The 20,426-nt window shown below is 35.3% G+C and overlaps 1 protein-coding gene across 2 annotated transcripts in view; it reads left to right on the top strand.

The window, feature by feature from the left end:
- LOC100251950 (uncharacterized) overlaps positions 1-20,014 on the top strand; it is a 33,298-nt gene extending 13,284 nt beyond the window's left edge. The window contains exons 4-11 of one of the 2 annotated variants that reach the window (XM_010654594.3): positions 6,312-6,358; positions 6,438-6,538; positions 6,873-6,960; positions 7,752-7,860; positions 18,446-18,617; positions 18,885-18,956; positions 19,057-19,170; positions 19,269-20,014. In XM_010654594.3, the coding sequence (XP_010652896.1) occupies positions 6,312-6,358; positions 6,438-6,538; positions 6,873-6,960; positions 7,752-7,860; positions 18,446-18,617; positions 18,885-18,956; positions 19,057-19,170; positions 19,269-19,361 (796 nt within the window). In that variant the 3' untranslated portion in view covers positions 19,362-20,014. The remainder of the gene's footprint in view (positions 1-6,311; positions 6,359-6,437; positions 6,539-6,872; positions 6,961-7,751; positions 7,861-18,445; positions 18,618-18,884; positions 18,957-19,056; positions 19,171-19,268) is intronic. The other variant, XM_010654599.3, reaches the window with a different exon arrangement.
- Positions 20,015-20,426: the final 412 nt, after the last annotated feature.

Raw genomic sequence — 20,426 nt, 5'->3', positions numbered from 1 at the left:
AAGGGTTGAATATAGAAAGAATTTGGCTTTGGAGCAGATGGAGTATTGGGATGCAAAGGAGAAAATCAGCAGACTGTCATTGAAGAGCTGGAAGCTAGAAATGAAGCGAGGGAAGAATATAAAAAATGAGTCTTATTTGAAGAAATCACATGGAGGCAAAAATCTAGGGAAGTGTGGCTGAAAGAGAGGGATAGAAATACCGGTTTCTTCCACAAGATGGCCAACGCTCACAGGAGGAGGAATAATGTGGACAAAATTAAGATTAATGGAGCTTGACTTACAGAGGAGAATGATATAAGGGAAGGGATTGCCAATGCTTTTAGGCTGTTGCTGTCTAATCCGGGGGAATGACGCCCTTCTGTTTCCGGGCTGCAGTTTGAGACGTTGGAGTCTTTGGATGCTAGTGCATTGGAGACTCCTTTTACGGAAGAGGAGGTCTTCGATGCTCTATTGGGCTGTAATGGGGATAAAGCCTCGGGGCCAGATCGTTTCTCTATGGCCTTTTGGCAATTTGCTTGGGATTTCGTGAAGGCTAATGTGATGTGTTTTTTCAAGGAATTCTACAAAAATGGTAAATTTGTTAAAAGCCTAAATGCAACTTTTATGGTCTTAATTCCAAAAAAAGCAAGGGCTGAAGCTTTAGGGGATTTTAGGCCTATAAGCTTGGTGGGAAGCTTGTACAAGTGGCTAGCCAAGGTCTTAGCCAATAGGCTAAAAAAGGTGGTTGGAAAGGTGGTCTCCAAGGCTTAAGGGGCGTTTGTGGAAGGTAGACAAATCCTAGATGCAGTGTTGATAGTTAATGAAGCCATTGATTCGGTCCTTAAGAACAATGAGAGTGGCATTTTGTGCAAACTGGATTTAGAGAAGGCGTATGATAAAGTGGACTGGAATTTTATTCTCACAGTTATACAGAAAATGGGTTTTGGGGAGAAATGGATCGGGTGGATTAAGTGGTGTATATCCACTGCAAGTTTCTCCGTGTTGGTCAATGGAACCCCTACGGGCTTCTTCCAAAGCTCTAGGGGTTTCAGACAGGGCGATCCCCTTTCCCCTACCTCTTTGTCATAGCTATGGAGGTTTTTAGTGCTTTCCTCAAAAGGGCCGTAGAGGGAGATTTCTTGTCAGGTTGTAGGGTGAAGGGTCGGAGTGAAGAAGGGGTCCTAATTTCCCACTTGTTGTTTGCTGATGATACACTAGTGTTCTGTAAACCTTCACAAGATCAGTTGACTTATCTCAGTTGGCTACTTATGTGGTTTGAGGCTGCTTCGGGATTGAGAATAAATTTAGAAAAAAGTGAACTCATTCTAGTAGGGAGGGTAGAGAATATGGATGATCTTGCTTGGGAATTTGGTTGTAGTCTAGGTAGTCTTTCAACCACCTATTTGGGGATGCCCTTGGGTGCTCCTTTTAAGTCAGTTACAGTTTGGGATGGTGTGGAAGAGCGCTTTCGAAGAAGGTTAGCCATGTGGAAGAGACAATATTTATCCAAGAGAGGAAGGGCGACTCTTATTCGAAGCACGTTATCGAATTTACCCATCTATCTAATGTCATTGTTGTGCTTACCAAGCTCAGTTAGACGGAGATTAGAGAAAATCCAAAAGGACTCCCTTTGGGGTGGGGGCAATTTGGAGCGAAAATCTCATTTTGTAAGATGAGAGTTGGTGTGTTTAAGTAAGTCGAAAGGAGGATTGGGGGTCAAATGCCTTTCCTTTCTCAACAAGACACTTCTTGCTAAATGGAATTGACGTTTCGCAAATGAGAGAGAGGCTTTGTGGAATCAAGTGATTAGAGGGAAGTATGGAGAAGCTAGAGGGGGTTGGTGCTCTCGGGAAGTGAGAGAGACTCATGGTATGGGGTTGTGGAAAGGGATAAGGATGGATTGGAAGTTGGTGAGCGATAGGTTGGTTTTCATAGTTGGTAATGGGAGAAGGGTGAGTTTTTGGAGGGATAGATGGTGTGGGGATTCTCCTCTGTGTATGTCCTTTCCTTCTCTTTTTGCTTTGACTGTTGAGAAGGATGCGTGGATGGCAGATATTTGGGACCCCTTGGCTGAGGGGGGTTGGAACCCCTGTTTTTTAAGAGCGTTCAATGATTGGGAGGTAGAGGAGGCGGAAAGATTTTTAGAGAGGCTACAGGGTAAGAGAGTTATTGAGGATGTGAAGGATATGGTGTCCTGGACTGAAACTAAGAGTGGTAAATTCTCGGTCAAGTCTCTCTATGTAGCCCTTGAAGCGGGTGGTTCATCTTTGTTTCCTTCAAGCTATATTTGGAATGTGAATGTGCAGCCCAAGATTAGTTTCTTCGCATGGGAGGCTATGTGGGGCAAAGCCTTAACCTTGGATATGGTCCAGAAAAGAGGATGGGCTTTGGCAAATAGATGCTTTATGTGTCTTGAGAAAGAGGAGAACATAAACCATCTCCTCCTTCATTGTTCAAGAACAAGGGTGTTATGGGATCTACTTTTTTCTTTATTTAGGGTGTCTTGGGTCTTGCCTTCTTCAGTTAGAGAAACCCTTCTAAGTTGGAATGGTTTTTTCTTGGGCAAAAAACACAAGAAGGCGTGGAGAGCTACTCCTCTTCACATTTTCTGGACGGTTTGGAAGGCAAGGAATAGATTGACTTTCAAGGATGATTCGTTGTCAATTCAGAGACTGAAACACTCTTTTATTCTTACTTTTTGGGCTGAGACTAAGTTGTTCATAGATGATTGCCCTCTAACTATAGCTAATTTTATTGATTGGTTGGGTTCTAAGTAGGTTTGTGGTGTTGGGTTTTCTTTGTCTTTTGGCCTTGTTGAAGGCGGGTGTATAGGTATTATATACTTTGAGTCGCTTTTTTAGCGTCTCTTTTATATATGAAATCTTATTTACTTATCAAAAAAAAAAAAAAAATTGAAAAATTTCAAGGGGAGAGGATTGAACCATTAGGGAGAAATCCTTTTTAATATATTGGCTTCGAAGATAGGGACTTTTTAGTGTTTAGATACAAAGAAGAAAAGGGTGAATTGGTTGGAGAAGAGGGTCTAATAGAGGAATTTATATTTGGAAAATGAAAGATATTTCAAATTGATTTGAAGTAGTAGTGGGTGTAAAGAAAGGGGTTGGATTTAAGGGTGAGGATTTTAGAGTCTTAGAATTTTTCTTTCTAGTATGGGATTCTTTGGTCATAATAATTTCATTTCAAGATGAAGATGGTTTGGAGGAACTCCTATAAAACTTCTCTTGTAAAAAAATCTGGAATAGAATTAGAAGTTCCTTTTATAAATTCTATTTGAAAATAAAAATCAGATGGAATTGTTTGTCATCTTGCAAAGACTTGTTTTGAAACCAATTTTTTTTTTAACAATTTTTGAAGAATCTCTTTAACTCTCTTGCAATCAACTTTGAAAAGAAATTGTTTGTTGCAAAAGATCATCTTGAAATTTCTAAATACATAAAACAATGGATAACACTTCCTTTTTAGTAGCTGAGTAATGCAATTACGGTCTTATCCAGATTCTTGAGTGATATCTGACATTTTTTTTCTTGATCTCATATTCTATGTTTTAGTATTCCTCCATATCCTTCATTTGAAGCATCCGTTTCTACAATTATAAAAACTTTGGGATCTAGAAAGTTTAGATAGGGCAATTTTTGACTTGACTCTTGACCTTTTGTGCTATCTTTGTATTGGTAGGAGTCCAAGGATAAGAGTTGTTCTTAAGTCTACTAACAATGAATCTTTCTTAAATTTAGGTAAAAATTTGAAACATGATTTAAACTTCCTAAAAATCTTTGGAGTTGATTTTTGTCCTTAACTTTATTTAGAAATTTGTTGTCAAATTTGATTGATCTTTGAATTAGTCTAATTGTCCCTTGATACACTTCATGTCCTAAAAATCTAATTTTAGTGTTTGATAAAAAGGGAAAAAAAACTCTAATTTTGGTGAAAATTTTCATTTTTGTAGTTGAAACTACAACTTCGGATTTTCTTGACAATATCAAAAAATGTTTGAAGGTATTTAGAATATTGGTCTATTGATTATGAAAATATTAAAACATCATCTATGTATACAATTTAAAATTTGTATAAGGATTAAAAATATCATTCATTCCTCCTCATATTGTCCAAATGGTACTGTAAATGCTATTTTATATTTGTCTCATTCTTTAATTTGTATTTGCCAAAATCTAGATTTATGTCAAATTTTGAAAATTGTTTTGCTTGATACAACCTTTCTAACAAATCCTTTCTGTTAGTAATAAGATATCTAATCCATTAGAGAACTTCATGGAGAGGTTTGTAGTTTATAGCAAGTATAGAGGTTCATCTAGTTCAACTTGGTTTTGAACATGAAAAGCAGCACATTGCTAAGGAGACTTGTTTTTTCTCATCAATCTCTTCTCTAAGAGATTTTGAATTTCCTTTTTGCAGTGTTGAAGCAATTCTTGATTCATTTGTATGGATCTTGCTTTGGTTGGAATTTTTTTCCCATTGAAGTCGTTAATAAATCGTGAAGATATAGTATGCTTTTCTCTTTCCCAAAATGAATTGAAAATTTCTGAGCATGCTTCTCTTTCTAATCTTGTTTTAAAAGCAGTGATTTTTTCTATTACTTCTGGTTTGTATTTATATTGAACTTCTTTGGATAAATACCATCCCCATCCAAACCATCTTCATCCTCAAATGAAATCATCATTATTAGAGAATCTTATTCTAGAAAGAAAAATTCCATGACTAAAAAATCCACACCTTTAATTCCAACCCCTTACTTGACACAATTTCTAATACTTCTTCAAATTGATTTGGCATTCTTTCTCATTTGCTAGGTGTAAATTCCTCTATTAGTCCTCTTCTCCTACTAACTCACCCTTTTGTTCCTCATATATCCAAACGTTGAAAAAGTCCCACTCTTCAAAGCCAATATATTAGGACAGACTTCTCATTAATGGTTTAATCCACTCCCCTTGAAGAATTTCAATTGAATGCAGAGAAACAAACCCATCATGATCCAAATCCTCACTGAAGGATTCAATTTCTTTCCAAGATAGTTGGCTAAAGCTTGACAATTCTATGAATATATTTTGATTGATATGGGATTAGTCAAAATCAAGCACAAGCTAGATGAAAATGATGTTATAAAATAAAAAATTGTTTTTAAAAAAATCAAGATTTTCAAAATTTTCTCCAATGAATTGGAATCAAAATCTTTTTGCTTCCAAAGGATTTTCTAATAAAGAATTAAACTTCTATAATTACTATGATCATATGGATGCCTAGTATAATTTTTATTTTAATTTTTTTTTAATTATTTATTTATTTATTTTTTATTTCAGACAATGAAGGTAATTGTTCTATTAATAAAATATAACAAAATATTTGATAGATTAGAATAATTTCTTATATTTCATATGAATAATGTACCTTACATATAATTACTAGAAAATATTTTTGAAAAAAAAAAATTACTAGAAAATATTTAATAATATAATATAATATCTATTTATTACATAAAATGTTAAATATCTTTGTTTTTTTTTTCTTTTTATGTAGTTAAATATCTTTGTCGCTAATATTATTAGCAAATAAATAAATAAAAATTATCAATTAGTTATTAATATTCCATTTAATACCCAATATTTGTCTTGAGTGTAAAGTGGGTAGTTCACTAATTTTAGGGATTCTTGGAAAACCATTTTTGAAAAGCTGTCCCTGACCTATTTCTTAAAATAATTGCCAACGTGGGTGATATTGTCAGACTATCACTTTTTGTTTACTTCATTAAACAAATTAGTTATAAAAAATTATGAGAAAGTGATTCTAAGGGGTCTAGAATCAATCTTAAATGAGAATTTCATTACTAGATTTGCATTTCAATGTACAACTTTATTTGCAAAGAAGTCAAGTTTCAACTGTTCGTTGACTTTTCACATATGCCCCTGGACATAACCATAATCAACCAACTATTATCTTGTGTACCTTAGTTGCCCAAGCCATAATCACACCAATGAAAAGATGACCATTAACACAAAAATGCTATTTAACATTTTGTAGCTTACTTATATGCTTCATTTATGTTTGGAAATATATCATTGAATGAGAGAATGGTCCTTTCAAATTACATAATTCCAATGAAGGACCCATGATCTGCAATTCCAGAGACTTTTGCTACTGTGGTTGGCAAAAGATCAAACCTTGTGAAAGATAAAAATATCCTAGTGAATTAGCATAGATGTCGGATGGCTATGGGGTTAAACTATTTTTAGAATTTACTATTCATGTAACTACATCTTTTAAGGTTCGCTCACACATTTTTTTTATTCTATTGGCAGGTTAAGTGATTGCTGGAATCTTTCAAGTACCTTGTGCCCATGTAGTGGTATTATCTTTTGCTGCCAGTAAATTTTTGTTTGAAGTAATAATGTTGTTTCTAAAATTTACTTGGTGCAAATATGCAGGGCCAGTATCTAGAATGTCAAAGTGTTTAACTAGTTGGAAGGACTATTATCAATGGAGGTGCATCCCTCTACATTCACCAGTTGCTTTGCTTCTTCACTGGGTATGACATGTTATGTGATTCATTTCAAAGTTGGCTTTTGTGTAACCGTTCTCATATCCAATCATTGTTTATTATATGTTGCCTTATCAACTTACCTTATTTTTTCAGTATTTCAAGATTAGAAGTATGATGAATATAAAGTATACACATAAACTAGTTTTGCTATTCTTCAACTGTAAAGATCTCCATCTGATAATTAAATTGAACAATTCCAAGAAAAGGATTAAATTATGATTTTCATGATCAAGCTAACATCTGTTGCAATGCACAGCAAGTTGTAAATATTGTGATGGTTATTTATTTATTTTTTATGATTTTTAATTTTTTTTCCCAGCCACTTATGGTGTATCACGCTACTCAACTTGCTGCTATGAGAAACTTGAGTGCTGAAATCACTAATAAGTTGTGCATACATTATCTTGGTATATCTTCATCTTCATTTTAGATGCTAAACGTTGCTTTTATTCCTTAAACTATTATACAAGTATTTTGGTTTCATACTCTACATGAAACTTTTGCCATTTCCTTCCCCTATTCCATTGACCTTTTTAACTGTGTCTGCACGTTATCTGTGAAAAAGTCTTATACTTGTCGGGCTTGTTATGGCAGTTTGAATCATATTTTAGTGTGATTGCTTTAATCCTGGCTTTATACTGCTTTAATCATTCCAACAAATAAATTACCAGCATGGAATGACATCCAATCTTAGTTTGGAAGGGCAGCATGTCCTCTTCATGCCAACCTGGTGAGGTTGGTCTGGTTTGGATCCTACCCTAAAAAGTGAGATTTGGTTGGAATGTTGTTGGTGTTGGTTTTAGATTGAGGATTTGCTAAAGCTGCTGGTGGTTATATGCTTTACAGAGTAAAGAATGAAGATGCACAATCTGATTGATAATCAATGCTGCTGTAATCTGTTTTGTGCATAGTGGAAGTATTCATGGTGTCTAATGAACGGATATGTAAATATGCACAACTTTAGCACATTGAATGACTATGTTCAAATATACAAGATGCTAAAAGAAAACCTTGCAGTCATTTTCTTTAAAAACAAGCTTCTCCTTTTTTTGCATTATCTATTAGTGGTTATAATCATGAAAATTTTATCCTCCTTTGTTGATTGTCTATTTTTAGAGTAGTATTCTTTTGGTTTCACAGAATTTTTTAGTTTTGTTTTATGAGTTAAATCTGTTGCTTTACAAATTACATGTCTAAGGGCCCGAGAAAGAGCTTCTTCAACTTGCTGTGTTTGGGGAGTTGCATGCACTTTTTCCCAGTGTGCAGGTGCATATAGAGTTAATTGGGCCTGCAATTCCAGAATCTAGGTCAGTTGTATACTTCATTATAATCTTCTTGAGCATTTTAGTTTGATTCCTGTCTACATTTAGAGAAGTTCAAGTGGGTTGGGACTTGGGGGTCAATTCAAGCCCACAACTGACTAAGAAACACCTTTTCCTTCCACTCATCATCTGCCATGGACCTGAAAAAGTAAGAAGAACAAATCAAAGTGAGAGTGATTCAATTATTTATTTATTTATTTTAAATTAAGCATCAATTCAGAATATTACATTGAAAAGAGAAATTTTGATTGAAGTTGGGTGATTAAAGATAACGTGCCTTTGTTTGGGATATGAATTAAGAAGTAACAAGCTTGTAAAATGATATTTGCAAAACTAGTGATGTTGAGATGGATGTTTATCACCAGATTATGAGAGAATGGTTGATCCCTAAAAGGAAACAAATGATAATAATAATAGTGAGCACTCGTACATATTTTACAAAAACCAAAGGAAGAACAGTGAAGACTAAATGTTTTTACTGTCTCTAATCCATCATCCATGTGTAGGTGATTGAAACAGATGTTGTTTATATAATTAAAAGAAATTAGAAGTGGAGGTGTGCTTATGATTGTTTTAACAAGCTAGGCTTTGGCTATTCATAGATCTTGAACTCATAATTTCCTTATGAAAGGTAGCAAGGCATGGTGAGTGGTTGTCAAATGGAGAGTGCAATTGAACCTGCGACGGTTAAAAGTGTTAACTCGTTATATGTTGTTTCCTCAATTGTGGTGCCTTGATCCTAAGCTTCACTAAAACATCACTAGAGATGTCAACAATACCTTCGTTGCCCAAATGAAAATGGGTAAAGTTTGTGGGATGACAAAATGATCTTCTTGTCAAATGGTCAAGTCCACGGAGGTTAACCCCTCCATACCAGCATCATCATCAACAAATTGGTCCTTAGGGGTAGTCTTATCACCCTCATCGACTAATTGATTGTCACTCCTCACTTGAGGTGAGATATCAATTCTATTAGTCTCAATGCACAAGTAAGAATAAGAGTGATAATAACTTTTAAAAAACAAAAAATTACCTCTTTCACCATTGAGCTTCATTGGTTGAGTTGGGATTGGGACACCAACAAAGAAGTGTTTCCTTTAAGTGAATGAGAGTTAACTTCATCATAGTACACAGACTTGGGCCTAGTCTTTTGGTGCTTGTAATGACACTCGCTAATATCCTCCAAGCTATCATTCGGTGCATTGAGGACCTCTGCATTTCCATATTTTTGAAGAGCTTGGTTCATTCATTTTCTAGGGGTATGGTGGAATTAGCTCGGTCATCCATTGTGCGACCAGAAGAAGGTCTTGAGTCACTATCAATAGAAGCATAGTCATTGTCAATAGGGCATCATGGAAGACCCCTCAATGTCATCCCATGTGTTTCTCTTTATAGAGACAACTAAGCCAATCCACTAACTGTGTGTGTTTTTAGTTTCTAACTTTCTTTTATTTCTTTTTCCCTTTTCTTGTCAAGGAAAAAGTAAAACCATTATCCTTGAACGTGCGTATAACCTTCATCGTTTGAAGAGATAAATTTGCTATTAGGTAATTTTTTGTTTGTTTAGATAGAAAATCAATGCCGAAATTCTTAAAAATTAACTTTGGACATCTTTAATAAACTTTTATAACCATTAAAAATTGAATATTAAAATTTAACACTCATGCAATGTCGTAGCTTTGATACTTAATGCAAATTCAGTACTAAACTCTTCATCCTAAGATTCCCCAGAGAGTGGTTTGAACTGGATACATAATAATGTCTAATTTTTAAGACTTAACTAACATGGAAATCAAATTTAACACCCGTGTTGGCTTGTTGTAGTCCTAAGGAAGTAAGCAATGGTTATGGTGTTAGGTTATGGAAGACCATAAAAAATTTTTGGGAGATAGTTAATTGTAGAATTTCCTTCTCTATGGGCAATGTGAATAAGGTAAAGTTTTGGAGGGATAAATGGGGTGGTGACAATCCCTTGAGTGTTTCTTTTCCCTCCCTTTTTGCCTTAGCTACTTTAAAGAAGGTTGGGGTGGCGGACTTGTGGTCTCACTTTAATGGAGACGTGTTTGGAATCTTAGATTCTCTAGGAATCTAAACAATTGGGAGATTGAGATTGTGGAGCGCTTCTTGGCAAGGCTTCTTATTAAGGTGGTAGTTAAGGCGAGAAAGGACAAGGTGTGTTGGTTGAAGACAAAGAGTAGAACTCTCTTTGTTAAGTCTCTTTACTCTAAGCTTGAAGGAGGGGAGATCAGAGCTGTTCCCAGTAGATATTGTGTGGAATACTTGGGTTTCACCTAAGGTGAGCTTCTTTGCTTGGGAGGCTACTTAGGGAAAAGTTTTGACTCTTGATTAATTACAACGGAGAGGTTGGTCTTTGGCTAATAGATGTTTCCCATGTCACACTTATGAGGAACCAATTGACCACATTCTTCTGCATTGTAATAAGGCGAGGGTGTTGTGGCAACTTTTGTTCTCTCCCTTTTTGGTATCTCTTGGGTGATGCTATCCTCTGTCAGAAAGACTTTGTTAGGTTGACATGACTCTTTTGTCGGGAGGAAGTAGAAAAAGGTTTGAGAAACCGTCCCTTTATGCCTTTTTTGGATAATTTGGAAGAAGCGAAATAGAAGATCTTTTGAGAATGTGGAGCTCTCTGATCATAGACTAAAAATCTCGTTTTTGTGTAGCTTGTTTTCTAAGTTCAAGCTGTTTATAGGAGAAAAATTGCTATCCATATTTGATTTCATTGATTATATGGGTGCTATTTGAGGGAAGGAGTATTTTTTATTTTTTGGTCCCTTTTTTTCAGGCTTTTTGGCTGCCATTGTACATCGTGTGTACTTTGGTGCACCCTTTTTTGGAGCTTTTCAATACTATTGCTTTTTATCTATAAAAAAAGTAAAAATGGGTAGCCTTGTTATAATCCTTGATGTGAAGCAAGATTGTAGTTTCAACACTGAATTCAAATTTTGTCAAATTCTCATCCAAGTGGATTGGCCTTACCCAAATGCATAATGGTGTCTAATTTTTAATACTTAATTAAAATTAAAACCAAATTTAATACCAATGTAGATTTGTTATAGCCTTTGGAACGGAACAATGTCCTAGGTTCAACATAATATAAATTAAGTGCTAAACTCTTCATCCTAGTGGATTAGCTTGACTTGGATGCATAATTAAAATTGAAATAAAACTTAACACTCGTCTAGACTAGTGAGAGCCTTGACATGGAGCAATGTCATAGTTTTGACACTTAATAGAAATAAAGTGGTAAACTCCATGTGCAATTAAATCGGTTTGACTTGGATGCCTAGTGGTGTCCAATTTTTAGGATTTGATTAAAATTGGAAGCAAATTTAACACCCATGTAGACTAATCATCACCCCCACAACGTAAACATAATGTTTAATGCAAAACGACACCAACTTTTTTCTTATTCTATTGATTTATTTATTTTGTTGCAAGGATAGTGTTTTTCAAATGCTTCAAGGAAAATACTATGACTATTTTTGAGGAGGATAGTGAAGATTATGGGGAAGAAACCACTTTGCAAGTACAAAACCACTTATTGGCCCTTGAGCCTTACAAGTGTTAGTAGTAGAGAATTTGTTACATATTCCTTCCTTGTCCTGAGTATTGACTTGCGAGCTTACAAAAATCAGCCACTTGACATTCAACAGAATGAGACTTGTTTCCAACGTTTTGTGGTTAAATTCTTTTCACCTTGTTGAAATTGGTACTAATGATGAATTTAAACTGTTGAGTTCTTATATATATGTCGGAGAATTTGAATGAGGATGTTTCTTTAAGGTCCTTAGAAAATATTTCTTTATTGAAGGATATTGGGAGTGGGTGGAGGATGTGTTGAGTTGACATGGTAAACTACTTAAAAGTTCAAACTTTATGACCTTATCTTTGTGCATCTTTGTTCATTTAAAACTATCATGCCTTCATTATCATAACTTTTTGTGAATGTTGGTGTCCTACTGCCAATAGTCTCCATACTTCCATTTGAGAGATTTCCATTTCCTTTTAGGATTTGTATCACATTGCCAGACTACCTATTAATGGATCATTTTATGATGAGGTGCTTCTAAGTTTAGAAAAGTTATCTTATGATATGAAAAGTCTTCACTCCCATCAAGTTGCTAACATTTGTTTCTTGGCTATCATCATATTTATTCTAAGACGAATGGGAAGCCTTTGGTTAAAATTGCTTCATAGGTGGCATTCAAGCACAAAGGTTTCAAAAAGCATATGAAGCCCTCAAAGAAAAATGTAAGGAACAAGACATAGAGGCCTAAAGGGGTCCATAATCCTTCTGAAGTCTATAAACCTTATTGCACCTCATACGTGGCTAGAGATGGAGTTGTTCCATGACCTTAGTGTGGTTAAGGAAGATGTTTATTCTTCTTAGGAGTAGTGCTACCTCAATTCGCTCTAAGAGTGTTCAAGGTGGCTAGTAAAATGACTCAAGGCTAATTATTTTGTTTTGCCATCTTAGTGTTAGCGAGCATTTACCATGAGTTGAACGAAATTGTATGTTCTTCAAGGTTTGTGGTTAACACATCATCTTCCCCATCCATGACTTACATGGATGGTTAAGTGATTATTTTGATATATTTTTCTTTCTCTATATTAGGAACACTCAGAGAAAAATTTATTGTGTTAAGTGAGTTTTTTGCTCAACGTTTTAAAAACTCGCAAATGTGGAATTTGATACACCACACCCTTACAAGACAATATCAAATTCTACATTTGTGAGTCATTGAAATGCTTAGTAGATAACTCACTAGCACAATGAGTTTATCCTTGGTGAGTGTTCCCAATATAGAGAAAGAAAAGTGTATGAAAATAATCACTTAACCATCCATATATAAGTAATGGATGGAGAAGATGGATGAACCTCAGGTTCTGAAAAACATAGAATTATGTTCAACTTATCGTAAATGTTGGCTAATATTGGAATGACAAGGCAAAGTATTGGCCTTGAGCCATTTTACTAACAACCTTGAAGACTCCAATGTGAATCAAGGCAACATTCCTCCTATAATAACAAACTTTCATAACCAACTTGCAAGTAAAGCAGCCAAATATATCTCTTCAACATCTTTCTCAAGCACACTAAGGTCATGGAACACCTCTATCTTTCACCGAATACAAGGTCCAACAAGGTCCATAACTTTAAAAGGATTGAGTCCCTTTAGCCTTTTGTGTCTTGTTCCTCACATTTTTCTTTGGGGCCTTCGTATACCTTTTGAAGTCTTTATACTAAAATGCCACCTATGAAGCAATTTTAATCAAAGACTTCCCCCTCATCTTATAACAAATTTGATGATAGGTGAGAATCAAATATTGATAGTTTGGTGGGAGTGAAAACTTTTTTGTATTATATGTGCAAATTTGTTGTTGTAGTAGTCTTATTGAGTCATCCCATTTAATCTTCAAATCTTCTAAAATGATCTTCAACCATAGTAGTTCACATATTCCTTGAGTCATTGCGCGAAATTTTGTTTCTATACATCTTAGCCACCAAACTTTGTTTTTTACTTCTCCATGTTACCAAATTCCCACCAAGAAGGTGCAATACCTAGTTGTTGACCTTATGTTAACTACAGATCCAACATAATCTACGTCCATGTATGCTTCAAGTGCTAGCCCGAGCTTCGTTTAAATAGGATGTCTTTTCTTGGAGACCCTTTAAGATATTGTAGCACTCAGTTAGCAGCTTACAGATGAACTTCTTTTAGACTATGCATGAATTGGCTAATCACACTCATAACATGTGCTATATTCGGTCTTGTGTGAGATAGATAAATGAGTCTCCCAATTAGACGCTGATCCATCTCTCTATCTACCATAGCATCTTCCTCAGCTTCTCCTAGCTTATGATTAGGATATATTAGTGTGCTTGTTGGCCTATACGCTAACTTCCCTGTTTCCTTGAATAGATTCGTTACATATTTTTGTTGAGAAATAAAAAATTCTTTTCTTAGAGTGTGCAACCTTGATTTCTAGGAAGTATTTCAACCTTTCTAATTCTTTAATCTCAAATTCCTTGGTTTAGCATTGCCTTTAAGTCTATCTCTTTTTTTTTCATCATTTCCCGTCATGATGATGTTGTCTATATACACCAGAAGGGTTGTAGCTCCCCTGAATTTAAATGTTTTTTATCACTTTGTCTGTATCCCTGAATTTAAATTCTCTTCTTAGAGTGTGCAACCTTGATTTCTAGGAAGTATTTCAACCTTTCTAATTCTTTAATCTCAAATTCCTTGGTTTAGCATTGCCTTTAAGTCTATCTCTTTTTTTTCATCATTTCCCATCATGATGATGTTGTCTATATACACCAGAAGGGTTGTAACTCCCCCTGAATTTAAATGCTTGATGAATGACGTATGATCTCTTTGACTTTGTTTGTATCCCATGTTTTTTATCATTTTAGCAACCCTTCCAAACCACGTCCTTAGAGATTGATTCAGCCCATATAGAGCTTTCTTAGTTTACACACCTTCTTAGTGGCTAGGTTGCTTTCAAATCTAGGAAGGACTTCTATATAAACCTCTTCTTATCAGTCTCCATTCAGAAATGCATTTTTGACGTCAAACTGTTATAGATCCCAATTATAATTTGTTGCCAATGATAACAAAACTTTGATCGTGTTCATCTTGGCAATTGGGACAAATATCTCTAGATAATCCAAACCATATGTCTAAGTGTATCCTTTAGCCACTAATTTTGCCTTGTGCCTCTCTAATGACCCATTCAATCTATACTTAATAGTATAACCCACTTACATCCCATTGGCTTTTTTCCTATAGGCAAATCTACTAACTTCTAAGTTTTATTCTTTTCCAAGGCCTTCATTTTTGCATTCATGGTTTGTTTCCAATTTTCATTGGATAAAGCCTTGGATAGAGTGGTAAGAATATGAGTATTGTTCAAACTTATAAGAAAACTCTTATGGAAGGAGACAGCTTTTTGAATGACACAACATGGGAAAGTGGATACAAAAGACATTTAGTGCATTCTCTCGTTCCCTTCCTAATGGCAATATGGAGGTTTTAATCTATGGGTTTTTCAAACTGAAGTTCTTACTTAGTTTGTGAGGGAGGATGAGAAACTGCTACCTCATTTTCAGAAGCCAATTCAAATTCTTAGACTTGTATAATGTAGCTTTCTTCCTCGAGTACACTTTGCCAGCCATTCGAGCAATAATGGGCTCAATGGATGACTTGAATTCAAAGAAGGAGGGTATAGATACTGGATCAAACAATGCCTCGAATTCAAAGGAAGGTATGGATGTTGGATTAGACACTTTGGGAAGGCTAATGGGAAGATTCGAATAGACACTTTGGGTCTAGATATCGGATCAAACAATGCCTTGAATAAAATAGGAGTCTCGATCCTTATCTTCCTTGATGGAATTCTCCCTTTAAAAGTAAGGCACGAGAAAATAAGACTCACTTTCATTGAAAGTAACATTAGTTGAGACAAAAAAAATTTTTAGATGGTGAATGGTAGATTTTATTGTTCTTGGGTCCAATTTTCCCCTATTTTGATTGTGAACATGCACAAAGGACACATACCCAAATATTTTAGGAATGAGATGGTTTGTGGTTCTCATATTAGGATAAAATGTTGAGGCTATTTTCATGGGACTTTTGAAACTAAGATTCCGGAGGGTAATTGATTAATGAGATGTGTAGAGATTAAGACATATTCCTCCCGATAAGATTTAGGCACGTGTTTTTTGGGAACAAAAAAGCTTGTGTTGTATCAAGGAGGTGCCATTTTTCCCCTCAACAATCCGTTTTGTTGTGGGGTGTTTACACATGATGATTCATGAATTATTCTTTCATGTTGGAAGTATGGAGTTAGGACTTGGTTGAAATAATTTTTGGCAAACTGAAACGTCTTAATTTTGACACCATACTAGTTTTTTTATCATGTTATGGAAATTTAGGAGAAAAAAAACTCATATTAGATTTGTGTTTAAGTAAGAAGACCCAAGAGATATTGATCAAAAAAGAAAAAAGAAAAAAAGAAGACCCAAGATATCTTAGTACAATCATCAATGAAAAACACAAACCAATGTGTCCCAGATTTATTAAGGACAACAGAAGAACCCTGAATATCACCATGAATTAGATGAAAAAGATTTGAACTTATTTTATTACATGTTGGAAAGGTTGTACGTTTGTGTTTGGTTATTTCACATACATCACGATGAAAGCTCTCAAAATCTAATTTCCTAAACAGAGAAGAAAATGAGATCTTAAGAGTCCTAAAAGATTGATGTCCAAGTTTATGATGATGGAGCTAAAATTTTTCTTTATTGAAAAGGTGGTAGTGGTACTTAGAAAGAAAAGATACAAATAATTTGTTTGGTGTTTCAAGGTAGTATAGCTTGTTCCATTTCTTAGCAAGTCTAATCATCTTCCTCAAATCTTGGTCCTAAAATACACAATAAGGTAAAAAATCACATTGCTACTCAAATTTTGTGTAAGCTTTTATATAAAGACAAGATTAGTAGACAATTGTGGAACGTGAAACACATTTTTAAGTGTGAGTGTAGGACTAATTTGGACATCTCTTACCCCTGTGATGGTGGTTAATGAACTATTAGTTGTGATTATTTTCCTACTACTTGGACAAGAGTTATAGTTGTTAAATTGGTGTGATGAGTGAGTCATGTGATCTGTGGCACCTGAATTTATAATCTGTGAATTGGAAAAAGTTTGATTTGAAACTTCTAATCCAATAGAAATAGGAAATTTACTAGAAAGTGTTGGTGAGTAGGTACCTAAAGGTTATTCAAGAGCAATAAATTTATCAGTTTTTCAATCTCCTCTTAATTGCATCCGCCTTGTTCCAAGGATCTTTCTTCAACTGGTTGAACATAAGACAAGTGTGCTTGCCCATTATCCCTTTGTTGCTTTCCATTGTTAGCCCACTTTTTGTTAGATGTAGATGGTTTGCCATGGAGTTTCCAACATCACTCCCATGTATGCCTTGCCTTCTGGCAGTAAGTGCACCATAAGTTATCCTTGTTATCACGGTTTGGGACCCTTGACTGATCAACCCTTTTATGATTAGTAGTGTTTGCCTTCTCATCTCTTCCCTTGTTGGTAACCATAGTCGAGCCTTCCAAATTCCGAGGTTTGAGCACAACACTTCTGATTTCTTCTGCTTGAATAGTATAGATAGTCTCATTCAAAGTTAAGAGCTTTTTGTTAAGTATTTGAACTCTAACTTGGTTAAACTTAACATTGAGACCAACTAAAAAATCATAGACGATATAATTCTTTAGGATTGCCACATCCTCAAGCATCTTGTCTTAATACATTGATAGTCGGGATGAAAAACACATAGGATTTGGGAACCTAGCTGACAACAATCTGATGTGATGACGGTCTGTGGTGGTTGGAACTCGACGCGATCTCGTGGTGGTGAAGGACAATCACAATGAATTTGTGGAGGACACGCTTCTCTATTGTTTTTGACAATGCAAGGAGGGTTGTTGTCGCTAGCAAAGGCTTAGATAACTTGAGAGAGATCATTGATGTCGAAGAAGACGGGCGTGAACAGAAAAGTCGAGTGGCTAGGGCTTGCAAGAGCACTACAGTGGGAGAAGGAAGATCTATACTAGTGTGAAGCCAAGGGTGCAATCTCTGTTTCATGATGAGTTTGCGATTTGATGAAAGTGATGAAATGGGTTTTGCTTTCATGATGGTGTGGTAGGGACAATATGATATCAGTGGCACAACAACAGGTGAGGCAAATATGAGAATGGTGACATTGAAGGAAACCTGTGATTGCAACGACAAGGTAAAGGCAATGATGGGATCTTTGTGTCTGCAATGATGCATTTTTTTTGCAGCAGGGGTGTGAATCAGGTGAAAGAAACCTTTAATCAACAATGAAGGTCAACACTAAACTTTGAACTAGGCAATGAAGGCAAAAAAAACATTTCTTCTTGATTCATAGATTTATGAGCCTAGAGCTCTAATGCCATGTAAAATATGAAGAATTAGAAGGTAAAAAGAATAAATTTTTTCCTTAATTTCAATCTGTATAGACCCGCATATTTATACAAATATTCCTACCACAAAAAATAGAAATCTTCCTAACTTAGTAATATCAAATCCCCTTGATTACGGGATTGTCCTAATTCTCTCTTTAATTACAAAATTATATAGTTATAATCTTTCCTCATTACATTCTTCCACAATATATAGAGACTTAAAAGAAAAACCTATTTGACTAAACCGACTCTAAATGTCTTTTTGGACAACCTTCATTTGAACTATACAAATCATTTTTAAAAAAAACTTCCTAGACATGATAAATTTTTGAAGAAAAAAAATTTAAGTGGAGACTAAACATTATGTCTAATCGATTGGTATGACTAAATGGATGAATAAGAATAGTTATTTCTTTCCAACATCTTTTATTCATGGAACCATCTATTATTCTATTGGGAGTAATCATTGTGTACAAAACATGCCTTTAGGGTAATAGGATTTTTATTTTCTTGCTATTCATTCTTGTTTTTCTGCATCTGGATGAACAGGGATGGTGAGAGAGTTGATCTTTACACCTATGCTCATTGCATTGAGACAGATTGCATGTGCAAATCTTCAAGTGGGAATACCTGCTGGGATGTATGCTCTGGTAGAACTTCAGCAGTGACACTGAGGCTCCATAAAGGTTTTTATCATGAGCGGTTCCAAGATATAGTGAAGGTTTCTCTCTCTACATGCCTGATACATTCATGCATACATCTATACATGCATGGATGCTTATGCGCAAGTGGCCCACATATACACATCTGACAGAGTATTGTTGAATGACTGTCTGCTGCTGCTTATACATGACCATAGTTTTTGTTTATCAAGCAGCAGCTTCTTGCAATATTCCATGATCTTTTTATGTGGGCAATATTCCTTAATGCATTTAGTCATACATACATAAAAACTGTTTGTATTTCATTATTTCTGTTTTTTGGCCAGGATTCCATTCCTCATTTAGTCATTGCTCCAAATGCTGGAATTGCTGCCTATTCAAGTTGGTTACCAACCATTGTATGTCTTTGATACCTGAACATATATGGTCTTGTATTTGTATTTGTGTTTTACACGAGCCTTTTTTTTTAAAACTTAGTTTACTGTATGAGCATTTCAGGAGTTGATAAAGGAACTAAATGTCCCAGCGGTTTTTTCTGATTACTGTGAAGAAGCTTCTCATCTGGCATCTTGTTGCATAAGCACCGTAACTGGCCACCCTATGACAATTCCTGTATGTTCACGACGTCTCTTTCCTGTCTTGTAATGTTTGCAAAGCGATGAATCAAAACTATAACTGATTGGATTGCAATTGATAACTTTGTCTTGCAGATTCAATTGAATCCATTCAGACAGCCAATGGTCATAGAAGATAGTGCTCTGTTTCTTCCATGTTACTCAAATTGCTTTCTATTTGGGATATGAGCTGGTTTGCTATTTCATCTGTTCCAGTAGTGTTCTCAGAGTTCTTCCCAAGAATATTCCTGTATCTCTTGAACCAATAGAATAGAGGACTGAGGAAGTACTGTTCAAGTGAGTAATGAAGCCTGACATGACATGATATGTTCGCTGATGTAGCAGTCTTGATTTTTAGGTGATAAGAAGGATTCTTGATGACATATCTATGCAACCTGTCATGAGAAAACAGCAAACTGGCAAGCAAGATCAAGGGTCGGTGTTTGAAACAACCCTTACTAAAACTGATCCAAGGCATGTGCAATTCAAGGAAGACTTAGAAGATCTCTCAGAAATATGCTTACCTTGCCCTGGGTTGTGGCTAATCATTTGAATCAGAAGTTCATGGTATTGGTTTTCAAGTTATTTATGGCTAATCATGTGTATGATCATCCTACACATTGAAGAATGATCAAGTAGCCAAGCTTGAAAATGATTAATCATCCCTACACAAGTCTTTGATTGTCCTTGTATAATTTTGATTCCACCTTTGGTTTTTGTTATGTTGTAAGCCTTTTCAATTAAACTTGATTATGTATGCGTGTGACAAAAGTTTGAGGGTTGCCATGTTCCTTTAAGTTTCCTATATATATATGGTACACATATTATGGTATTAAGTTCTAGATTCTAGGAGTTTTCAGACTTCATGTCTTAGACTCCATTTTCAATTAAAATTCACTTTTTCCTTTATTTTCTATTATTTTCATAGCAACCTAACATGGTTTGGTAAGAGAATTCCCCACTATGTTTGGATGATTTCATTTAATCTAAAGAAAAGAGCAAGCAAGATGGAGAATCCATCTAAGAAATTGTAGGACGATGGTAAACTTTCTATTTTTTGGTCTTAAATATGATAATTAAATTCTCTAAATAATTTCTGTCAATTAATGTACGGACAATGCTTAAATTAGTCACATTGTGATTTGTTGATGCCTCGCGTCCCAGGGATCCTCACGGTTGTCCAATGGACGCTTGCTTTCAACCGAGGATGGTTCCTGCCTCAGCCAACCCTACAAAAGATGTCCGGACAGGATG

This window comes from Vitis vinifera, chromosome 1 (assembly GCF_030704535.1).
Source record: "Vitis vinifera cultivar Pinot Noir 40024 chromosome 1, ASM3070453v1".
Taxonomy (NCBI): domain Eukaryota; kingdom Viridiplantae; phylum Streptophyta; class Magnoliopsida; order Vitales; family Vitaceae; genus Vitis; species Vitis vinifera.
This window is presented reverse-complemented; position numbering and strand designations above follow the sequence as displayed.